Below are 23,174 nucleotides of genomic sequence, written 5' to 3' on the forward strand. Positions count from 1 at the left end.
TGAGGCTGGCATTGAACTTACAGGGTAGTGTCCAGGATGGCCTCAAACATGCAATCCTCCATCCTCAGCCTCCTGTGCCAGAGTTACAGATGAGCAGAATGCTAATAAATGCTTCATCCATTATCTCTCCAACCCCCCACAGCACCACTGGCGTGTTCTGGAACTCCACTTTACAGATGAGAAAACCATGCCGTGCAGAGGGGAAATAGGTTGCCCAGAGTCTTCAGCTAGCAACAGTTGACTCAGAATGGGGACCCAGAGCTGGACATGGTGGTGCACATCTGTAACTGAGCTATTTGGGAGGCGAGGCAGGAGAATGGCAGACCAAGGCTAGCCTGTGAAGCGTAGCAAGGCTAAAGTAAAGTGAACTTACACAGCAACAACAGCAAACATTGTCGGATAGGATGTAGTGGCGAGGCACCCTTGGGTTTGATTTCCGGTATTGCAAAAGAAGAAAGAAAAGAATTTAAACTCGGGCCTCCCTGACTTTAACTACAATTCACTCTGAATCTCATAAAGAAATGGGATAGGCATGGGAAGAAGCTAGGAGCCCAGTGGAGGTTGTTCCAACCACATGCCCGCCATGCCTGTGGAGCCACAGGGCCAAATTCTAGGCTATGGTATTTGATCGCCAAAATTGGGTCAAAAATGAGTCAAGCCTTGACGGGACTTACTCACCGCAGCGTCTGAGGGGAAGCAGGCAAAAAGCTTCGGGCTCCATGCTGAATCTCACATGCCTGCTGCAGAAAAGACCTACACTTTTTATCGGTACCAGGGATCGAACTCACAACTGCCTGCTTTCAAGGCAGGCACTTATGCCGCTGAGCTAAACCCCATACCGATAAAAAGGAAAAAGACACACACACAAAAAAGACCCACACTTAAGACAGATTGATTTCTAAAACTATTTACTAATAAAGAAAAAAGCACTTACAATGCACCATAGCAGGGGCCAGCTCTCTGGTGGACATGAGGAAAGAGGTTGGCCAAGCCAAAGTGGTTAGGACTTTCCTGCGAGAAGCCTTTTTTCTTTTTGTTCTCTTTGACCCGTCTTCATTCTCCTCTCTTCCTCCTCTTCCTCTTCCTCCTGCTCCTCTTCTTCTTATCCTCCTTTTCCTTCTTTTTCTCTTTCTTTTTGTTTGGATTTGTTGTTTACTTGTTCGTTTGGTGGAGCATTTGGCTATGTAGTTCAGGCTGGTTTTGAACTCACTTTGCAGCCCGGGTTGGCTTTAAACTTGTGGCAATTCTCCTGCCTCAGCCTCTCAAGTGCTGGGAGTAGGGACACGTACCATTACACCTGTCCCATTCTACTTTCTGATTCTATGAATTTGCCTGTTCAAGATATCTTGTGTGACTGGAATACGTAGCATTTGTGTATGGCTTATTTCACTTAGCTTGGGGTTTTCAAGTCATTTTTCATGTTGTAACATGCATCAAAATTTCTCTTCTTCTAAAGACTGGCTAATACTCCATGTACGTATAACTGATTTTTTTAGTCATTCATTATTTGGTGGACACACAGTTCCTTCCGCCTGTTGGCTACTGCAGCGTTGTGATGACCATGGCCAATGTCTGTGTAAGTCCCTGCTTTTTGGTTTCTGGATATATACCTAGGAGTGGAATTGCTCCATCATATGGTAATTCTGAGCTTAACTATTTCTTTTTCAATATTGGAAATTGAATCCAGGGCCTTCACACTGAGCTACGTCCCCAGCCCTTTAAAACATAATTTAAAATTTTGAGACAGGGTCCCTCAAAGTCACCAAGTTGCCCAGGCTGGGCTCAAACATGTGGACCTCCTGCCTCAGCCTCCCAGAGTGCTGAGATTATAGGGTCTGTAGCACCACACCAGACTACTTTCCCCCTTTATCATGGGTGTGACAAACATCATGCACCCCAAGTCTGCATGCTCCATACTCCCGGCCTCTGTTCCTTCTCCCAAGGAACCCACTGGCCTCTTGCGGCTCTGAGAAATCAGTATTTCCTTTGCTGGTGAAACCGCATGGCACACGAGCGAGCAAGTGACACACTTCTCTCCTGTGCCCTTTGGCTTGTCTCCTGGGCTTATATGGAGCCAGACTAAGAAACAGCACAGATTCTGGAAGGGATACAAGCTCAATTTCTTTAGACTCACAACATTCTGAGTGCCTTTTTCCATGTAGTCTTCCAGACCGGAGGCAACTGACACTGTGACCTGCCACTGACCTCACAGCTAGAATGGCATCCAGAGCACAGGGAAAAATTGTTTCTTGGTGCCATCAGAACGTAGGGGAATATTCCTATTCCTCAGCTCCAGCCCTTGAACTGAATCAGACCTTGCCCAGCCCCTGCCTTCGCCAAGGGTCATGGATGGTGGCATGGATCTTCAGGACAGATGCTGGGTGTGGTGATTCACCTCCTGTGTGCTCCTCATGACTCCTCAAGGGGAACTCGGAGACCTGGAATTTTGGTCAAAATTCCCTATCATATTCCCAGAACCCGGGCTCTCTGGGCAACGTTTGTTTACATTGTTTAATACTTACATCCTTTCTGATGTCAAGAGAAGGATGCATCAAACCTGTCCCCTATGTCCACATCCAACCTGGCCCCCATGGGCTGCCGTCATCCTGAGCTTTGCTTCAGCCCAGGTCACATCTGTCTCTCCGTTTGCAGGTGTTCAGTGCAGGGCCTTAGTACGCATATAGCTCAGTTCTGTCCTGGCACCGGAGACTCAGTGCCCAATGTCAATTTGTCTTTCTTTCAGCCACTCTGTTTTCTGCAAAAGCAGGTGGAAAAAATGCTCTTCTGCATTGCACAAAAGAGAAAATGGAGGCCAGTGGGGAAGTGACTCAGATAGCTTTATGGATGAGGTCAGCTTCATTCTCTGGCTCTAGAATCACAACCTTCATGGAGGCAGTCGCCACCGTCCTGAGGAAACTTGCATGCGTGCTCAGTCACGCAGTCTCTGGACGCAACAGGTGACTGGGATGGGCAGTGAGGCCTGTCCCCTTTGTTCTTCCCTTCCCAGTCCATGAGATTATTGTCCCTCAAATGGGTTTCATGGTCTAGCCCTTTAAAGGGAAGATTTAAATGCATCTCAATGCAAAACATGCATGACTCTCCAAGTCTGGTAAATCAATACCTCCTAATGATAGGAAAGATGACAGCAGGGTGTAGTGGCACAGACCTATGATCCCAGCAAGTGAGAAGCTGAGGCAGGAGGATTACCATGAGTTTGAAGCCAGCCTGTTCTATACAGTGAGTTCAGTCCAGTCTGGACTACGAGGGAGACCTTGTCTCAAAACGAAAAACAAAAAGCAAACAAACAAAAAAAACCAAGACAGGAATGATGCTGACTACCCAAGTCTGATCTCTTCCCTTATACTCTGCTTCTCCGCCAAATGCCCCGTTTGGAATTCTCACTCACACTGCTGCGTCCAGCCCTGTCCTTGTCCCCCCATCCCATCCAGCCCAAACCCACACAAAATCCAAGATGCTCTGTCAGCTGAGATGAGTGGGGGTTTTGAGTTGTCAGTAAAAAATTTATGTTCATTCTTGTTCAAGAACCTACAGTGGAGGGCTGGGGATTTAGCTCAGCAGCACAGCACCTGCCTGGCAAGTGCAAGGTCCTGAGTTCAATTCCTGGTACCAAAACAAAAAAACTTACAGTGGCTCCCTGGCACAGGTTATCAAGTGCAGATATTCACCTGGGTTTTAAGGTCTTTTCTAATGGGACCTCAGTCCACCCATTTCAATTTTCTGCAATACTAAACATTCCTTAACTGGGCCAGACTTCTCACCGGTTTTATACATATACATATATACATGTGCACACACTATGAGGAAACTCACGCAAAGTTTATTCTTTGCAGTGCAAAATGTTGTCAGTCCCAGTCTTTTTCCAGAAGTCTTGCCTGGAATTTATTTTTTGCCTACCCACCAATTCCAGTCTGATCCATCTTTCAAAATTTATTCAGAACCAGGAGATCTCTAATTTTTTTCTTTTGGTAATGGGAATTGAACTCAGGACCTTGTGCTTGCCCGGCAGGAATTTATGCTGCTGAGCTACATTCCCAGCCTGAGATCTCTAAATTTAACATCTCAGTTCTCTAAGCTTTTGCTGCATTTATGGCACATTTACATTATTTATATATATAGCCTAAAATGTATCATCTTAGCCATCAAATATATTGACTGCATTATGCAACAGATTTCCAAATTTTGTTTTGCACAACTGAAACTACAGTGTCATTACACAAGAAACTCTCACTTTCCCAATCACCATTCTACTTTGGTCCTGTGATTTTCACTGTTCTGATAGTGAAATCCACTGTTCTGGTAGTTCATTCCTTTTGATCACTTAACATCATGTCAAGGTTTATCCGTGGTGTAGCATGGGACAGAATTTTGCCTTTTTTGAGTCAGAATAATGATCCACTGTATGGTGTAGGATTTAGAACGGAAACAGTTAGCTGAGCACAGTGACACATGCCTCCCAACACTTGGGAGGCTGAGGCAGGAGGATTGCCAAGTGTTTGAGGCCAGCCTGGGCTACAAAGTGAGCTCAGGCCAGCCTGAATCATATAGTGAAATCCTGCCTCAAAAAAGACCAAAAGGCAAACCAAACCAAAACAACAACAACAACAAACCTACCAATAACCAAACAACCACAACAACAAAAAACACCCAGCAAAGGGCAAGGATTTAATTCAAGACATTTTACTTATTTATTTTTGTGCCAGGAATTGAACTCAGGACCTTGTGCTTGCCAGGTAAGCGCTTATGCTGCTGAACTATATCCCCTGCCTAGGACATGTAATTTATTGAACTATTTTATAATATTCACACAAAGAGTCAAATGCAAAAGAGTGCAGGCACTCTGTCCACATGCTAGAGACCCAAAGAATTCCTTGGCAATGTGCCCCACGAGTCCAGCTGGAGGCCTAGAGCCCACAACAATATATCATGCAAGTCTGTATCAAGAATCTGTACTGAGAAGGCCCAAAGGTCAGCGGTGGAAACTAGAAAGTCTGCACCACCAGGATGGAGGATCTGTGCCTGCAGGCAGAGGGATCTGCACTGGAGCCAAGAAGCAATGATCAAGGTAAAGACTGGACCTCCCCTGAAAAGAACCACAGCCATCCTCAGGGACAGGGGGGACCTGAGCTCTTCCAGTGATGAGAACAGCTGAATTTACATCAGCAAAACCAGCAGGACAAGCTTCTCCGGGAGAATCAACAGCACACTGTCTTTCCCCTCCAGTTCTGCCTTTCTGCTGCTGGCAACCGTCGTTAGGTGGACCCTGCACACCCAGCACCCGCTGACTCAGTTCAGCTGGGTGTTACATGCCGACCGCTCGCTAATCCGTTGATTGCATAGACCATATGTTGCTTACACATTTATCTCTTGATGGACATTTGAATTCCTTCTACTTACTATTAGGAATAGTGCTGCTACGAACATGAGTGTAAGCATCTCCTCCAGGCTGTCTGCTTTCACTTTTTTGGATGTACTTACAAGAGTGGAGTTGCTGAGCCACTTAGTTTGGAGGAACTGCCTTATAGCAGTTACGCTATTTTATAGTCCCGCCAATAATGCACAAGACTTCCAATTTCGCCACATCCTCGACAAAACTTGGTATTTTCTGCTGTTATTGTTATTTTGGTTTTCTTCTTTTTCCAATTTTTTTTATTGGTACACATTTGCCATACATAGTGATTATGTTCCTTGGAGGAGTTGATACATGGACATTACACATCATCTTTTTCCTCTCCTTTCCCTGCCCCCCCCCCCATCTTATATTTGTTTTTGAGATGGGGCCTCACTACATTGCCCAGCCTGGTCTTGAACTCCTGGGCTCAAGTAATTCTCCTACTTAAGCCTCCCAAGAAGCTGCGGTTATAAGCATGTGCTACCATGCCCAGTTGGTTTCTTTGTTTTGTTTTGTTTTTCTAAGTAATAACCATCCTGCCTAATGGTTTTGTAATTGCTCTGTGTAAATTTAATTTGTCTTCGTAAGCATATTTCAGACTTCTTCAAAAGAGGGATCTTGTCCTGTTTTTCCAAGGGCCCTTAGAAAACCTAGCATACACAAGGTATGATTTAGGTACTTGGAAATAACTTCTGGTTGGTCGAAAATGCACAGGTTGAGTTGAGCTCAATTGTTTTATTTTTAGAGCTTGGGGTAGAATTTCCTTCGCAAGCTGGGCATGGTGACCCATGCCCATAATTCCAGTGCTTGGGAGGCTGAGGCAGGAGGACCAATGCAAGTTAGAGGCCAGCCTGGGTTACATAGTGAATTCAAGGCCAGCCTGGGCTACATGGTAGGACTCTGTCTTCACAAACAAACAAACAAAAGAACTCCTTTACAAACTGAACAAGCTGATTGCCTACCAAGCTTCAGGATACTACACCATGGAATGGAGCATCTCCATGGGGATAAATGTCACTATTGCCTCCTAAAAATGCAAATATTGTGGTCATCACACAAACTCCTAGATTCAGTATCACTGAGATTAGTTCTAATCACCTGCAAAAGCAAAATGCTATTCAAGAGGAACCAGAAGTCCCTAGAAATTTTAAAAAACACAAAAGCAAAACCAAAACCCAAATAAACAGAACTTGATCTTGAGAAGCGCAGAAGATGCCAGGAGAAGAAAAGGAAGAAAATAACACATATAGAAAGGTACTAGGAGGGGCCTGGGGCTGTGGCTCAGGGGTCAAGCGTTTGCCTACCATGTGCAAAGGCCCTGACTTTGATTCTCAGCATGTCACCTAGGCTCATGAAGCACCAAGTCCAGGTATTTTCAACTCGGCTTTGTCCCAAAATTTTACTCTATTTCTCCTGAATCTCCTAAGGTCTTGGGGAGCCAATTGCTGGTTTGCTGCTGTAATTTTGTGGGAGACTCTGATTCTCCAAATCCCTCTGGTCTTTGTATGGAAAGGTCCTTTCATTCAGCCATTCCTTTGGCATTTTGTAAAAGAAACTATCAGTACCAATCTCTTAAAAAGCCCAGGTACAAATGCACTGTAGCAGTGAACTTTGTGAGAATGGACTCTTTCCAAGACCTGGGGGGGCAGGGGGGGGGTGGGCCGGGGGTGGCGTACTTGGCAGGAGCCTCTGGGTGTTCATGTGCTTCCCTGCTTCCTCCCCATCTGAGCAGCCAGTGCTCCACAGCCCACCTCAAGGCCCAGCCTTCTCTGCCTTACTGTCCACTGGCCTTCACCTCCAAAGTAGGCTTGGAGAAGTGCCACTAGGTGGAGAGCTTGTGGTTCGTTGGGCATTCCCAGGTGGAAAAAATGAACCAAGACTCCTTAGCTGTGCATTGGCACAGTGGGACAATATGCATTTCCTTGGACTTTTTAGGGGCTAGGAATCCCCTGGGGAGCAAGCATACTAAGAATCAGATACTAGAGCAGGATATGGAGCTGTACCCGTGAGCTGTACCCATGTGATCGCAGCACATGGGAGGCTGAGGCAGGGAGGATTGCAGCTTGGACAATGTAGTGACTTAATGAAACTCTATCTCAAAACTAAAATTTTAGAAAGTAGAGAGTGCTGGATGTGTAGCTCAGTCTAAAGACCATGGTTCAATCCTTGGGACTAAAACAAACAATGCCAGGCATTGCAGTGTATACCTGTAATCCCAGCACTCGGGAGGCTGAGCAGGAGAATCATTGTGAGTTTGAGACAAGCCTGGGCTACAAAGTGAACTCAAGGCCAACCTGAACTGCATAGTGGGACCCTGTCTCAAAAAGACAAATAAAATAAAATAAAATAGGCAAACCCACAAAAAACAATACTTTTAAATTTTCAAGCCAGATGATCCTCACTACAAATCCAGTCTGGAAAAACTTAACAGTGGATATTTACTATTTTTGTATACATAGGCTTCTCCTCAATAGAGCACCTTTCCCCCCTCTCAGGGAGAGTCATATATTCTTTTTTCGGGGAAGGTCTCATTACATAATTCAGGCTGGTCTTGAACTCACGGTGATCCTCCTGCCTCAGCCTCCCGAGTGCTATGATTACAGGCATGCACCACTATGCCTGGCATCCCTCTCAGGGAAGGTAAGAGACAGTGTTAACATAGTGATTATCAACACAAGCCTTTGGGTTAGGAGTGTGGCTCAGGGGTAGACAGCCCTTACCTGGCATGCACAAACTCTTGAGTTTGACTCCCAGCTCGGTAAACTACAGGAGTAAAGCCACAAGATTTGGAGCAAGAACCTAGATTTGACCTGCCAAGCACAGTACTGGTTGTGTGGGAGGTTTTTATTAAACTCTCAGAGCTTCAGTTTCCTATTCCGTAAGGTGCGGATGATACTGCATCTTCCTCAATGAGGATCAAACAAGCTAATGTGTGCAGAGCCCTTAGACTGCACCAGGAACCAGACTGGGTCAGCACCAGGCACGCGTAGCGTGTCACAAAGAGGCCATTATTTCCCCACGGAGGAGCCCATCGTGGGGATGCGGTTGAATAAAGACTATAAAAAAGGACCAGCTGGGGATGGTTCCTGGTGGCCACACAGACACAGAAGCGCAGCCAGAAGACGCAGTGATTCCACTCAGACACAACTGTGGCTGGCTCTGTTAAACAAAAGGAGGGACATTTTTAATCAAGTCTGGCTTGTGCTGGCTGGGCAGGAACCAAGACAGACAGGAGTTGGACAGCTGGAGTTGCCTTGGGGTGTCATCACAGGTTAGAACTAGGAAAAGCTCTAGCTCCCTTCCTGTTTAAATATCATGCCGTGTCCAAAGCAGAGCTCCAAACCTGGAATCAAGCAGGTCTGGATTCAGGTCCCAGCTCTGCCATTGCCCTGCAGTGTGACTGTGGAGAAATCACTTGAATCCCCAAGCCTCAGTGTTCTTATCCATAAAATGGCACCTTTCTTAGCTGAGCTTGGTGGTACAGGCCTGTAATCCTAACTTCCTGGGAGGCAGAGATGGGGAAGTTGATCAGTTTGAATCTGATCTGGGTAATTTAGCAATTTAGTAAGACCCTGCCTTAAAATAAAAGAAGGCTGGAGATGTAACTCAGTTCCAGCAGGGAACAAAATGTACCTTCCTTAAAGATCATTAAAAGAGGCTGGGCATGGTGGTGCATGCTTGTAACTCCAGCACTCAGGAGGCTGAGGCCAGCCTAGGCTAAAAGTTCAAGGCCAATCTGAAGACCCTGATTCAAAAGAGGAAAAAAAAAAAAAAGATTGTTAAAGAAAGCGATTTGAAAACAAAATGAGAGGCTGGGGATTTAGCTCAGCAGCACAGGGCCTACCTGAAGTCCTGAGTTTGATTCTCGATTATCCCTCCAATAATGAATGCTATGAAAATAAAAATTGATTATTATAATTATCTATGCTTTACATTTTTATTTCTTTTTGATGCAAGGTCTTGCTATGCTGTGCTTGAGCTCCGGGGCTCAGGTACACTTCCTGCCTCAGCCTTTCAAGTAGTTGGGAGTCCAGGTAGCTGGCACTGCAGCCAGAATCCTTAGCTATTTTTAGCAAGGGATAGATAAAATCCCTCTGAAGACAACACACCTCCTTTGTCTCAATTCCTGCCACTAACATGGCCTCCTGCATAACCAAGGAGCAGCCTGGCTGGGGTGTCACCTACTTCCTATTCCTGTGCCTCCTGCTGCACCCAGCTTTCTCTGGGGACCCCTGCGATGGTCCTGCTCCCTCCCCAGAGATCTCCCTGCATTCGCTAGCACAATTGGCTGCCCCCAAACTCCCCCAGAGGCTGATCAAGTTGTTCTCAGCCACTGCTTGTAGGAGAAAGCACCTGCCACCTTTGGAGACCGGGGATAGGAAAGAAGGGTGGGTCAGGAAGGGACAAGTCTTGGACTCAGAATAGAAGGGGCCAGGGTGGAAATGTGTCATGAGGTTCCTCATAATTTGTGGGTTCCGATCTCATTTTTGATGAATGAACTCACATGATTAACTTCCCTTAATTAGCCTGTATGTTCTTTCTGTGTAATGGAAGAAGTGTTTACCTTTGCTATAAGAGAAGTGCATTGCATCCAGCGTACAGAATCTAGCTTCGGAGAGCCATGAGAACATGAAACTATACTTCCTGTAGTCTAATGAAAGTTATCTTGTTTTCCTTCTGAACAGGATAATTTATTTACTTACTTTGTTTTGTTTTTGAGGCAAGGTCTAACTCTATATCCCAGGCTGGCCCTGAACTCATTATATAGACCAAGTTGCCCCTAACTTACACTAATCCTCCTGCCTCAGCCTTCTAAGTGCTAAGATTATAAGCATGTTTCATTGGCTGAACAGCAGTCTTAGAAAATATTTCAGCTCCTGGCTGACCACATTTCTCTAAATGTCACTAACGTGGCAAAGCCACCAGTTTCTGGTTTCCTACACCAGCCCTTTGATCCTGGGCATGCCCCTTAGCTTCCAGATAAGCACACATTGTCACCTGACACACACCCTGAGTCCTGAGTAGACATTCCAAGACTGAAGCCTGATTTTGGTTCCTGGTGGGGAACTCGGAATCCAGAAGGCCTGGAGAGTCATGACCAACATGATTTCCTTTAAGGCAACAAGTCCCTGACTTGTATAGTAACTAGATTTGAATTACGGATTCAAAAAAATTGGCCATAGTAGGCCCATTGTGAAAAATTGGCCAATGAATGTCTCTCAAGACATTCAGGCAGAGGTCTGGGCTGACTGGCCTGGGTGAGGCTAGAAATCTAGCCAGGGATGGTGAGACTGAACCCTTGGGGGAATTAGGGGTTCAGAGTGGAGGAACTGTTGCGGCCAGAACTTCACAGTGTTGATGACACAGTCTAACCTCAGGGTTCAGCCTCCGGGGGGGCCTTTGCTTTCCATGAGTAAGGGCATAAGTATGTGGCTTCCCTCCACCCCCTCCACAGCACCCCCACATCCCAGTTCCTCCCCTATCACATTACAGGCTGGATGTGGCTTTTTTCCCAGGCCCAGTGTCACCTTGAACAGGAGGAGGGGGTCCTAAGACCCAAGGAAATTGTGTAATGGGTGTTCTGTGCCCACTCTGAGAATTGTGGGGAGTCTGTCACACATTAGGAAGACAAGAAGAGCTCAGGTCACAAAGAGCCGAAATTGAGGGTGGCGAGTGGGAGGCAGGGCTGGGGCGGGGGTGGGGGCACAGTACTTGCAGCTGTGTGTTGCAGCTGCTCAATCTCTGGGAACTGTGGGCCAAAGATCTAGTATCCTACTTAACTGGAATCCCAGAATGGAGTCCAGTAAGACCTGATCTTCCAGCCAGTACAGCCAGAGTCAGGAAGAGAAGGGATGCACTCAGGCTAGGAGTTATAGTCTACAAAATCCATTCTCCCACCTCTCTAGCATCAAGCACTGTACCTGGCGCATAGATGGCCCATCATAAATACTGGGCAGGAAGAAAGAATGAACACTTTTACACAGGAGCATGACCTAGTCAATGTGCAAAACGAGGCACAGGCAGGGCAGGTATTGCTGTGTTTTGCAGACAGGGGAGCTAAGTTCAGAAACATTAAGTGTCTGATCATTCAGCTAGGATTTGTCTTTCTGTAGAACCACGGTGAATATCAGAGAAGCTATTCAGGAATATATCCTGTGACTCAACATGAACTTCTCTTAGGTGTAGCTGCAGAGAAAATAGCCTTTGGGGCCTGGCTTCCTGGATGTAGTGCCAAGGCCTGGTTTAGACACTGATTTTTTCTGCACAGTTAGAGGCCACTCTGCCTTTTTTGTTTTGGGTTTTTTTTTTTTTTTTTTTTTTTTTTTTTTTTGAGAGAGGGTCTCACTTCAAACTGGCCTTGAAGTCACTTTGTAGCTCAGGCTGGTCTCGAACTTGCAGTGATCCTACTGTCTCAGCCTCCTGAGTGCTGGGATTACAGGTGTGTGCCACCACACCCAGCTTTCTGCCTCCCTTTTTGAAGCAACTCCTATATAGGGGATACTCTATCATCTCTATGGCCACAGGTAACTCAGGAGATCTGGATCTCTGAGACACACATGCAGGGATGGTGGCTTTTTTCTTAAACCAGAGGAACAAGGGAGTTACACGTATCAGTTCTTTTTCTTACATCTTCAGCAGAAACTTCAGCTAATCTAGACCACAGAGAAGGTTCCTGGAATTCAGCAAGTGACTAACTGGGGTCTTAGAGCAGTGGTTCTACAAGGAGTTCTCTAAAGCTGGTGGCAGAAACTAAAAGAGCTGGAACATTTGCTTTTTTCAGCACTGTGAATTGAACGCACACTTTATGCATGCTAGGCAAGCGTGCTATCGTTGGCTACATCTCCAGTTCTTTTAAAATTTTATTTTGAGACACATCTTGCTAAATTTCCAAGGCTGGGTTCGAACTTGTGGTCTTCCTGCCTCAGCCTCCCAGGTCCTTGTACAGTTGTGTACCTCTGCACTTGGCTTGGAACACCTGACATCACCTACCTGAGCATCTTACATCACTCAGCCCTCATCACATCATTCCGTCTCCTATGGAGACAGTGAGGGACACAGTATGGGAACAAGGGTCAGAAGCCCTGGGGTTCGGTGCTGGCTGTGTCATTTATTATAAATCTTTTCCTCACCTCAGTTTCTTCATCTGAAAAATAGGAAAAACAAACCCAGTCTGTATCACAAGGCAGTTGTAAATTCAAGGAGGAGTAGTTGACCTCCAAATGCCTTTAAGCACAAGACAGAACCATACAAAAAATAGAATAAGCTACTTCTTATGAAAAATAGAGAGCAATGGGGTACCTTCTGGGTTCCCCAGAACTCTCCGCTCCTACTCATCCACTGATTAATTTAGCATAAAGTACCAACATGATTAAGACATGTGGCAAGTGCCGAGGGAGACCCAAGGTGTCTAAGATGTGTACTTTGGCCACAAAGAATGAAAACTCTGGACTGCACCAAGATATGACCAGAGATTTCAGGGAAGTCCAAAGTTCTGCAGGTTAGGATAGCCTGCCCCCCAAATGAAGAAGCGGGAAGTGGCAGCTGGGCACAGAAAGGTGTCGCACTGCCTAACGGTCTCTGTCCAGGAGGAAATGAGGTCATCCTGCTCTCAAAGAATCAGCATGACAGCCTCCAGCCAAGTAATTCGGAGTCATGAGAGCTGCTGGGGCAGTGATGTGAATCATGACAGACTGCTGGGGAATTTCCTAATAGCTAAATCGAAGAGTTTCGGGGTAAGTCCTCAGGCTGTAACATTTCTGTTTACATTTTGATCACATTTATTTACAATTAATTGGTTCTTAGATCTAAATAAAACTGGCCACAGTCTTCTAGAGGAAGTAGAAAGACTTGCTCAGACCTATGGAAGTTCTGACTCAGTGGTCCCGGAAAGGTTGGCCAGTGAGCAGGCACGGCACTCATCCTGGAGGACGCTGGGTTGTTCACCTGCCTCCTCCAAGCTGGGTAGTTAACTTGCACTTTCCCCATCCTGATACCTCTAGCTGGGGCGCAGCAGAGGTGTCTTCCCTCTGCTTGCTTTCTGACTCTCTTAAATGTGGATCCAGGCCCAAGGTCTAGGTTTGCAAAGCAGGACAACGCCACAGGTGTCAGCAAGGCTTGGGTCCTGGTGTGTTATGGGGTCACAGCCTCTTCCCCTTATGAAGAGAGACAATCTTCTGGGTGGCATTGAAATGACCCCAAACCTTAGTGCCTGGCACTGGGGAAAAGGGACAGAAGTGGCTGAAGCCTGGAGTCCTTGCTGTGCTCCTCCAGCTCTGCCTGGGTCATGTGCAAGTGGACACACATGCGTATGCTTGTCCTTAGGCAGGAAGGGCAAGAGGAGCTATTTACACATGATCTTTCTAGAAGATGATTTTATTTGATAAGCAATTTTCTTTCTTTTTTTTTTTTCTTTTCTTCTTGTTTTCTTGGTACTGGGGTCTGAACCCAAGTTTGTCACACTGAACCACATCCTCAGCCCTTTTCAGCTTTTTATTTTGAGTCAGAGTCATCTTCCCAAATCACTGAGTTGCCCAGGGTGGAGGTCAAATTTGTGATCTTCCTGCCTCAGCCTCTAGATTGCTGGGATTACAGGTGTGTACCACCAAACCATGCCTAAACAATTGTTTTTATCTTAATATAAACAGTGTATATGATGAAATAGAATACTAAATACACATATATTCATTTATCTAATTATTTCATAGGGGAGAAAGGATTGAAGGGAGGGAAATGGGAAAAAAGAATCAAATTGTATCATGTACAGGTACAATTTTTTTTTTAATTTTGAAGGTCAATTTATATCAAACAGGTACCCAAAAAAGTCTGATTGAAAAAAAAATCCAGGCAGAAATTTCTGCCTGTCCCTCTAAAAACAAAAAATAAAAAATTAAGTAAATAAATAGTTATTTTCCTGGGCATCGCACATGCTAAGCAGGCCCTCTACTATGGCTACACCTCCAGCCTAAATGCTTTTAAAAATGGATACTCAGGGGCTGGGGATTTAGCTCAGTGGCATAAGCACCTGCCTTGCAGGCAGTCGTGAGTTCGATCCCTGGTACCGATAAAAATGAAAAAGACAAAAAAAAAAAAGTTAAAAAATGTGTACTTAAGAAATTGTACTTATCTTTTCGGAATGGATGAAACAGGGATGTGTGTGTGTGTGTGTGTGTGTGTTTTATCGGTACCAGGGATCGAACTCATGACTGCTTGCTTGCAAGGCAGGCACTTATGCCACTGAGCTAAATCCCCAATCCCTGTGTGTGTGTTTTTAATGTAACCAGTTTGAAAGGAATAGAGAGGAATATAAGTCTTCCTCTTACCTTGTCCTTTAGAGCCCCAGCTTCCCTATTCTGAGGTAACAGCAGAACTTTCTGTCCCTCCACAGTTTAGGATCCATTAACAAGGTTTTATTATTCCACTCTTTATTAATTATCACTTCCCGGGCAAATAAATGCACTGTTCATTATAGGAACTTCCTAAGACCCACTGACACTTCTTCAGTAGGAAGCAGCAACAGTTTGCACTCCTAGGTCTGTGTTCCCACAAATCTACAGTAGCCTACACAATTCTTACCAGGCTTTTGGCACTCCCCTCCTTGAAGACCGACCCTAGACCAAACTGAATTCAGAATAAAATCTAGCCTTGCCTTTGCTCGTAGGATAACAGCTACTAACTAAACTCTCTTCCCACGGTGAGCAGTAAGCCCAGTTCCTCATCCACTCACACGTTGGGTGGTGATACCTGGGGACACCAGGTCCCCGTTAGCAGATGTTTGGGGGCCGAGATCTCAGGGAGTTTGCCCATTCAGTGTCCACGTTGACACGGATACTCTGTGAGCCGTGGGCGCTGCCCCTGTGTGCGTGGTCTGCATCTCTCTCCTGGGTCGTGGCGGCAAAGTGCGCGGGGTGGGGAACTGATCGGAGGCTGGAGAGGAGGCTTCTCTCCCCTGAGATTCCGGGGGACCGACGCTGCAGGGCGCGGCGTCCCGGGCCAGGTGAACGGGAGGAAGGGCGAAGAACTGACCGCAGGTCTCCGAATCCCTCGGCCCAGATCCGCTGGTCCGGTTCTCCGGGGACCGACCGCACCCATCTCAGCAAACGGTCAGAGCGGCGGAAGCGTGGGATCCCGATCGCCGGCCGGGAAGGGGGCGGGAACCACGGCGGGGGCGTGGCCCCAGAGGGGCGTGGCCTGGTGGGCGTGGCCGGCGGGAGGGACCTGATATACTGCGGGCGCCCGCGGCTCTGCTCAGCTCCAGACTCAACAGAGCTGGCGCGGTGTTTCCTCCCTGCAGTGCCCTCACACCCTGAGCTGCAGCCGCCGGTGAGTGCGGCTCCTGCGAGCCTCGCTTCTCCTCCCGGGCTGGGGACCCGGTCCTGGGCATCCTCCCCACCCGGAGGGTGCCTGGCCAGGCTGCACCCGGAGCTCCGACCCCTCGAGGGGAGGCGCAGCCTGGGGACGCCTCAGGGGACGTGGGCTTCTCCCCAGAGCCGCAGTCACCGCTCCGCTCTTTCTCGCCCCTCCGAGGTCGGCCCTGACTTCTCCTTGCTTTGCAGAGCCGTGTCCGCGCCGATCCCCAGCCCAGCCACCATGAACGTCCTGCTGGCGTCCCTGCTCTTCTGCGCCCTGGTCGTGAGCGACTCTGAAGTGAGTGGTCTCCCCGCTTTGCCTGTAGCAGGCTGGGGTTTGCGGGACCCCTGGACAGCGCCCGGGAAAGGGAGAGGAGCCTGGGGAGCTGGAGTACTACTGGTCTCACTGCAGCAGCGGCAGCTGCACCCCAATGCCAGACTCTCCCCAGGAGTAAAGCAAGGGTGGCCCTCGGGGCCTCCAGAACCAAGAAGGTTGGAAGCCGCAGGGACATCCTTAGCCAGAGGGCCACGCCTGACTCAGTCGTCTCCCGGCTGAAAATCTCTGGTTTTCCATTCGATGAGTGGTTAGACAGGAACAGGGCCAAGACAGAAGGAGCTGGGGCTTGAGGTCAATTGATCTCCATTGTGGAGCCCCAGGAGCAAGGGAGATCTGGTGACACTCCGGTTCCTAATCTCTTGCAGGGCTATCGTGAAATTGAAGCATCAGGTGCAGGTAAGCATTGCCCCTTACACTATAGCTGGCTGCACAGACCTGTGAAAAAGCCTCAGGGGCAGTGCCTCTCTGACCCTCCTGCAGGGCCTGCCTGCCTCCTTGCCTCCTGCTGCAGCCCAGTTTACTTTCCCTTTATCTTCCCCAGAAAATTGTGGCTGTCTGAATGGAGGAACATGTGTGTCCTACAAGTATTTCTCCAGCATGCAGCGGTGCAGCTGCCCGAAGAAATTCCAAGGGGAGCACTGTGAGATAGGTATGAGGATGCAGATTCTAGCTGGGAAAGGGCAGCACCAGGACAGGGTTGGGAGGTGGGAAGAGACAGCAGGCAGAAACTGTGGTGCACATCTGTAATCCCAGCATTCAGGGAACTGAGACAGGAGGATTGCCATGACTTTGAGGCCAGCTTGGACTACGTAGTTAATTCAAGGCCAACCTGGGCTACATAGTGAGTGCTGTCTAAAAAAAGGTGGAGGTAGAAGACTCTGTCAGAGTCAACTGCCAGGTTGGAAACCATGTCATCTCTTTCTTTTCTTTTTTTTTTTTTTTTTTTTTTTTTTTTTTTTTTTTGTCTTTTTCCTTTTTATCAGTACCAGGGGTCAAACCCACGACTGCCTGCTTGCAAGACAGGCACTTATGCCGCTGAGCTAAATCCCCAGCCCCCCATGTCATCTCTTTCTGATATCCTCTGACATTTTTCACAGACGCATCAAAAACCTGCTACGATGGGAATGGTCACTCTTACCGAGGAAAGGCCAACACTGACACCAGAGGACGGCCCTGCCTGGCCTGGAACTCTGACTCTGTCCGTTCGCAAAAGTTCCACACCCACAGATCTGATGCTGTCCAGTTGGGCCTGGGGAAACACAATTATTGCAGGTGAGGCAAGGAGCTGGGGACCAGAAATCCTCCCATGACCCCTCCAAGAGTTTGGCTGCTGTCCACTTCTGCTCTCAGAATGCTGGCCAGGCCTCTGCTTGAATCTTCCTGGAATGGGAGAATGCAGGGAGGCGTTCTAAGTCAAAAGGACATTCTTGGCTTTCATATTGCAGGAACCCAGACAACCACAGGTGGCCCTGGTGCTACGTACAGATTGGTCTAACGCAGTCCATACAAAAGTGCAAGGTGTCCAGCTGCTCTCTTGGTGAGTTTCACTGACTACTAGTGACAGTGAGGTAGGAGGGGACACGCTCACAGTGCTGCTGTCTACCATTGCAGAAAGGATGAGACAGGAGACCTGCCTGAACTGGATACTGTATCCTCTCCATCCAAACATGCCTCTCTTTCTCCTCTAGAAAACAGGCCCTCTCCTCCCCGTGAAGAGCAGGAGTTCCAGTGTGGCCAGAAGGCCACACCGAATCCCCGCTTTAAGATCGTTGGTGGATATTTCACCACCATTGAGAACCAGCCCTGGTTTGCAGCCATTTACAAGAGGAACCGGGGAGGCTCTGTCTCCTTTGTATGCGGTGGCAGCCTCATCAAGCCTTGCTGGGTGGTCAGTGCCACCCACTGCTTCATGTAGGTCCCCCTGTCCCTTCCCTGTGATGTTCCTGCCCCGCCCAAACACATCCCCATCCTCTTCCCTGCAGAGGCCTCCACCTCGATTCTCCCTGTTAGCCTCTCTCCACATGGCCCTGGCCCTTGGGAGAAGCCCTGCTTTGAGGCCTCTGCAATGGGAGAAGGGAGTGGCAGGGTCTCACCCAGTCAGGCTGTCTGACGGGTCTCCTCTGCCACAGCAACCACCAGGTGAAGGAGAACTACATCGTCTACCTGGGCCGGTCCAGGCGCAGCTCCACCACTCCTGGGGAGATGGAGTTTGAGGTAGAGCAGCTGATCCTGCACAAAAACTACAGCGCCGAGACCCTGGCACACCACAATGACATTGGTGAGTGAGTCTGAGCCCAGAAGGACCCAAGGACCAAGTCCTGGCAGAGGTCACAGGGGTGGGGGACTTGAAGCCTCTGCCATATGCAGCAAAGGGACCATTGGGGATGAGTGAAATATATGTGAGATCAGATGTTCCTCTAGGGAACCTCCCACATTATGTTTCATTTTATTTTGGCTTTTTGGAGACAGAGTCTTTGTAGTTCAGCCTGGCCTTAAATCCACTCTGCAGCCCAGGCTGGCCTCGAACTCACAGCAATTCTCCTGCCTCAGCCTGCTAAAAGCTGGGATGACAGGCATGCACCACCACACCCCATTTAGGTTAGATTTTATCTCAGCTTCATTGGCAAGCAATAACGCATGCCATTGTATGTGGACCTAGCTGACCCAAGGGTGGACATAACCACTCCCTCAGCAGTCAGAGGGCAGAGGTGGTGGCCACCTGACCAAGTGGTGGTCCTTCCCCTCTGACCCCTCTCCTACCCACAGCCCTGCTGAAGATCCGATCCAGTGGAGGCCAGTGTGCACAGCCGTCCCCATCCATACAGACCATCTGCCTGCCCCCCAAGGACAGCGAGCCCTCTTTCGGCACAAGCTGTGAAGTCACAGGCTTTGGACAAGAGAGTGCTAGTAAGTGATATACGGGGCTGAGCTGGGGCACCTGGGGGAGGGTGGTGGCCTGGAAGTGAGTGCAGCATGATCTGCTGTGGGGACGGAGCACTATGGGGGTGCAGAAGGGCCCAGAGATGAGGAGGGGAGCACTTTGTGGGCCACAAAGGTAAATAATAGAGGTGAGCGGGTCTGGGTGGGGTAAAGCCTCCGCTTTGGGTGGAAAATGAGTAAGTTCCCCTCTCTAGCAGAGTCCCTGTAGACAGACAAATCTTTTTTTTTTTTGGTCTTTTTTGAGACAGAGTCTCACTATACAGTTCAGACTGACCTTGAGCTCACTTTGTAGCCTAGCCTGGTCTCAAACTTGCAACAATCCTCCTGCTTCATCTTCCTGAGTGTTGGACAGACAAATCTTAATGCAAACTCCTGGCTTTTTCTTCCATCTAGATGACTATCTCTATTCAGAACGCCTGAAAATGACCTCTGTGAAGCTGATTTCCTATCAGCTGTGTCAGCAGCCCCTCTACTATGGCTCGGAAGTCACCACTCAAATGCTGTGTGCTGCTGACTCTGACAAATGGGAAACAGATTCCTGCCAGGTAAGAATCCCAAGCAGCTCTCTCTGACACCCACACCTCCCTGGAACTCCTGGGTCTGACCCTGCCAACTTGGAGGAATCTCTCTCCAGACAAAGCTTCAGGGTGCCTGGTCTTTTGGGGCCTTTGAGCCACCCTTATGTGTTCCCCAAATGTTTGACATGATCTTAGTCTGTGTTGGATGCTTCAGATTTGAGGGGGTGATTTATTAAGACCAGGAGAAGCTGGTGTGGTGGCACACACCTGTAATTTCAGCACCAGGAAGCTGAGGCAGGAGGATTGCTATGAGCTCAAGGCCAGCCTGGGCTACATGGTGAGTTTAGGGTCAGCCTGAAATACATAGCAATGTCTCAAATACATACCTTGTCTCAAAAAACAAACAACCTGCCAAAAAAACAAAAACAAAAAAAGAAAAAAAAAAGGAAAGAACATAACCATAAGAAAAAGAGAACAGTAGACACATCTTAGTGCTCAGGATGCAGGGTGAGTTGTAAAAGGACAGGGAGGGATAGCATTAGAGAGAATGTGAGGTGGGAGTGGAGCATGGGTAGGAGAGCGTCTTGGTTGAAATGGTGACCGAGTGTAGCATATTCCAGGGCCGAGAGAAGTAGGATCTAGCTGCGTGGGAGTTGTGGTGGCAGGTGACGGGGTTTGCAGAGAAATTTAAGCTGCATGTCGCAGGAAAAGGGGCATCCCAAAGGCTGTGGGGAGTTCTCCCTGCTCTCAGGCTGGTGGGAGGTGGGATCTGAAGGGTATTGGGGTCCCTTCTCTGGGGGCTCATGTCCTGTGGCTCTGGCTTCCCAGGGAGACTCTGGAGGACCCTTGGTCTGCATCACCCAAAACCGCCTGACTCTCACCGGGATTGTGAGCTGGGGCCGTGGATGTGCCTTGAAGTACAAGCCGGGTGTCTACACCAAGGTCTCCAGCTTCCTGCCTTGGATCTATACCCACATCAGGGAAGACAATAGCCTCAATCTCTAGGACCCCTGGAGAGCGGAGGGAGGAAAGAAACAGCTGTCTGTTCCCAAGCTGACCCTTTGTGCAGGTGAGCTGCCTGCATCTGCCGAAGGACAAGACGGGAAATCGGGCTCTGCACAGGTGGCTCGGCTTGCGCCACCCACCAGGGTGACGATGATAGCTTTACTCTCAGATGCAGTCTGGGTGCTGGCCACCCAGACGCCCCTGGCCAGGACAAAGAAGTGGTCCCAACTCAGCATAACATTGACCAGTTACTGACTTTTTGGATGGAAGCCTCCTGCCATGCATGGAGGAGCAGGGGGTGACCCTAGAGGCCCACAGTTGGGAAACGAGTTACTTCCCAACTAGGAAGTGTGACAGCTGAGGTCCCTGGAGGAGTTTGGCCAACAGGGACACACACAGCAGTTTGGGGAACAGGGACACTCAAAGGAAGAGCTCTGGCAGCCCAAGAACAGAGCCAGAAGCCTTCTATACGCGTGATGTTTGTGTACTTGTGTCCCGGCCATGAGGGAGGCGTCAGAGCTGCTGTGGTCTCTGGTCCGACTCTAGGTCTGATGTTTTCCTAAACCATGGTTTGTGATGCCAGCCAGAGTGGTCTGCCTGGGGAGCTCATGGGTCACCTGGGGCTCCTTGGGTCCCCCACATGATGGGGCCCACGATGTATCACTGTGGAGTACAACTTACAACCATACCAAGTATCTGTTTCACCCTCACACAGATGTTCCTGTCTGGGTCAGTTGCCAGACCTTCTGACCGTTCTGCCTACCTATCCAATCCTCACTGGGTGAGGTGAGGGGCTACTCCTATATACTGAATATTTAATAATTATATTCTGTGATGTTTATTTATATCTATTTTTATAATTATGAATAAAGGTGATTAATAAAATGTGATTTTTTTTCTGAAGATTTTGGTCTCTGGTGTTTGTAGGGAAGGGAGGGAAGAGTATAAAAAAGAAGCAAATGAGCCAGATATGGTGGTGCACACCTGTAATCCCATCACTCGGGAGGCTGAGGTAGGAGGAACCCTGAGGTACACAGTGAGTTAAAGACCAACTTGAAACATAGTGAGGCCTGTCTCAAAACGTGTGAGAGAGAGAGAGAAAGAAAGAAAATAGATACAAATGATGAAAGTGACATGCATGTCTAGATATCTTGGGTTTTGGACAATCCTTGGGCTGACCTGGACCAAAAAGAAGACTTGTGTAAGTGCCAGTTGCTGATCCAGAGCACCAGTGTGAATCAATAGCACCCTAGGGATAGGAGAAAACTGTTCTCTTTCTTTGCTTGTGGGTCCATGTTGAGTTTTCTCATTGTGCTAATGCTGAGTCCCTGGGCTTAACAGGGGTTTGGAAGTCAAGGTTAGGAAGCTGCAGGGCAGGGCTTCTATCGTGCAGAAGGTACAAGAAGGTGCCCTGAGCCAGGGGGTGCATTGCTTGGTAAGTGGTGTGCAGGGAGTTTTAGCTCCCAATTTTTCCTCAGCCTGATGGCTTCGTGCAGTGGACATCTTGTACAACTGTACACAGACATCCTCTTTAGGATCAAACCACACACTGTACCCAACAACCCCTGGGTTGACCTCAACCAAAAACACTTTGCAAAAGTGAAATGTGCTGATTCTTAACTCTAGTCTGAGTTTGGCATTCACAGAACAGAAAACAACTTCCCACTCTGCATTTGCAGCTGGCACTGAGTTTTCCCATATTAGTGTACCAGCCATTGCTATCCCTAAGATGGGTGGAGGGGCCCTCAGAATGCTGGTTGATGTCCCAATGAGGGTGACCATGCATTTTGAAGCAAATATCAAGTGCTGAAGAATGGATGCAGAAGGCACCCTGGGGGAAGAATTGGGTGCCAACTTGCTGGAATTTCCCACTCGAGTTCATGCATTTGGCAGTGCTCTTAGCCGAGTCACCTGAGAACTTTTAAAAATATACACAAACCTCTGCCCCACCTTTTGATATTGTGAGTCAGGTCAGAGCTGGTGCCGGGGCTCGTGATGCTAGGAAAGTTTCCTGGCTGTTTCTGACACGCACCACCGCCTGGGAACTTTTGGGGACAATTGCTTGGAATAGATGAAGGTCCTGGGAAATTGAGGACCTGACCAGCATGAGTTCTCGGCATGAACAGTCAGCTTCTTGAGCAGTTTTGGGGTACAACATCTGGGTATTCTGAGGCTCTCTGGAGATAAAGAATCTTGAATATTGAATTTTCTTTTCTATTTTGGTTTTGATTTTTTGAAACTGCGTCTGGCTGCATAGCTTATGACCCTCCTGCCTCAGCTTCCAAGTGCTAGAACTATAGGCCTGTGCCACCATGCCTGGCAAGAACTGGACCATTAATTTCCATGTCACATGTCACTTTACATAGTGTGCAAAGCAGCCTGGCACAGATTTGAGAGGTAAGGGGCCTGAGGAGTCCTAAGTCTTTGAGCCCTAACCTGGCACCTAACCAAAGCACCCAAACAGTGACTGTTACAAAACCTAGTAAATTTGCCTAGAGTCAAGTGGGAACCTCTTCCTCTCTGCCATCCCAGGATTGCATTGCCTGGAAACAGAAACTTTATAGAAAAAGAAAACTGCATGGTTTGAAGCTCAGGGGCCCAGCCCAGACTGACTTGCT

General features: G+C 48.2%; 1 protein-coding gene across 1 annotated transcript; it reads left to right on the forward strand.

Annotated features, from left to right (window-relative positions):
* Positions 1–15,596: 15,596 nt before the first annotated feature.
* On the forward strand, positions 15,597–21,459 carry Plau (plasminogen activator, urokinase). The gene is made up of 11 exons (XM_013156985.3): positions 15,597–15,730; positions 15,964–16,054; positions 16,459–16,489; positions 16,635–16,742; positions 17,191–17,365; positions 17,539–17,630; positions 17,782–18,004; positions 18,223–18,371; positions 18,860–19,000; positions 19,427–19,578; positions 20,380–21,459. The coding sequence occupies exons 2-11, from the start codon at positions 15,998–16,000 to the stop codon at positions 20,554–20,556; spliced, it is 1,305 nt and encodes a 434-aa protein (XP_013012439.1). The 5' UTR covers positions 15,597–15,730; positions 15,964–15,997; the 3' UTR covers positions 20,557–21,459.
* Positions 21,460–23,174: the final 1,715 nt, after the last annotated feature.

This window comes from Cavia porcellus, unplaced genomic scaffold, assembly GCF_034190915.1.
Source record: "Cavia porcellus strain 051 isolate PalLab524CR breed Dunkin Hartley unplaced genomic scaffold, mCavPor4.1 scaffold_28, whole genome shotgun sequence".
NCBI classification, from domain to species: domain Eukaryota; kingdom Metazoa; phylum Chordata; class Mammalia; order Rodentia; family Caviidae; genus Cavia; species Cavia porcellus.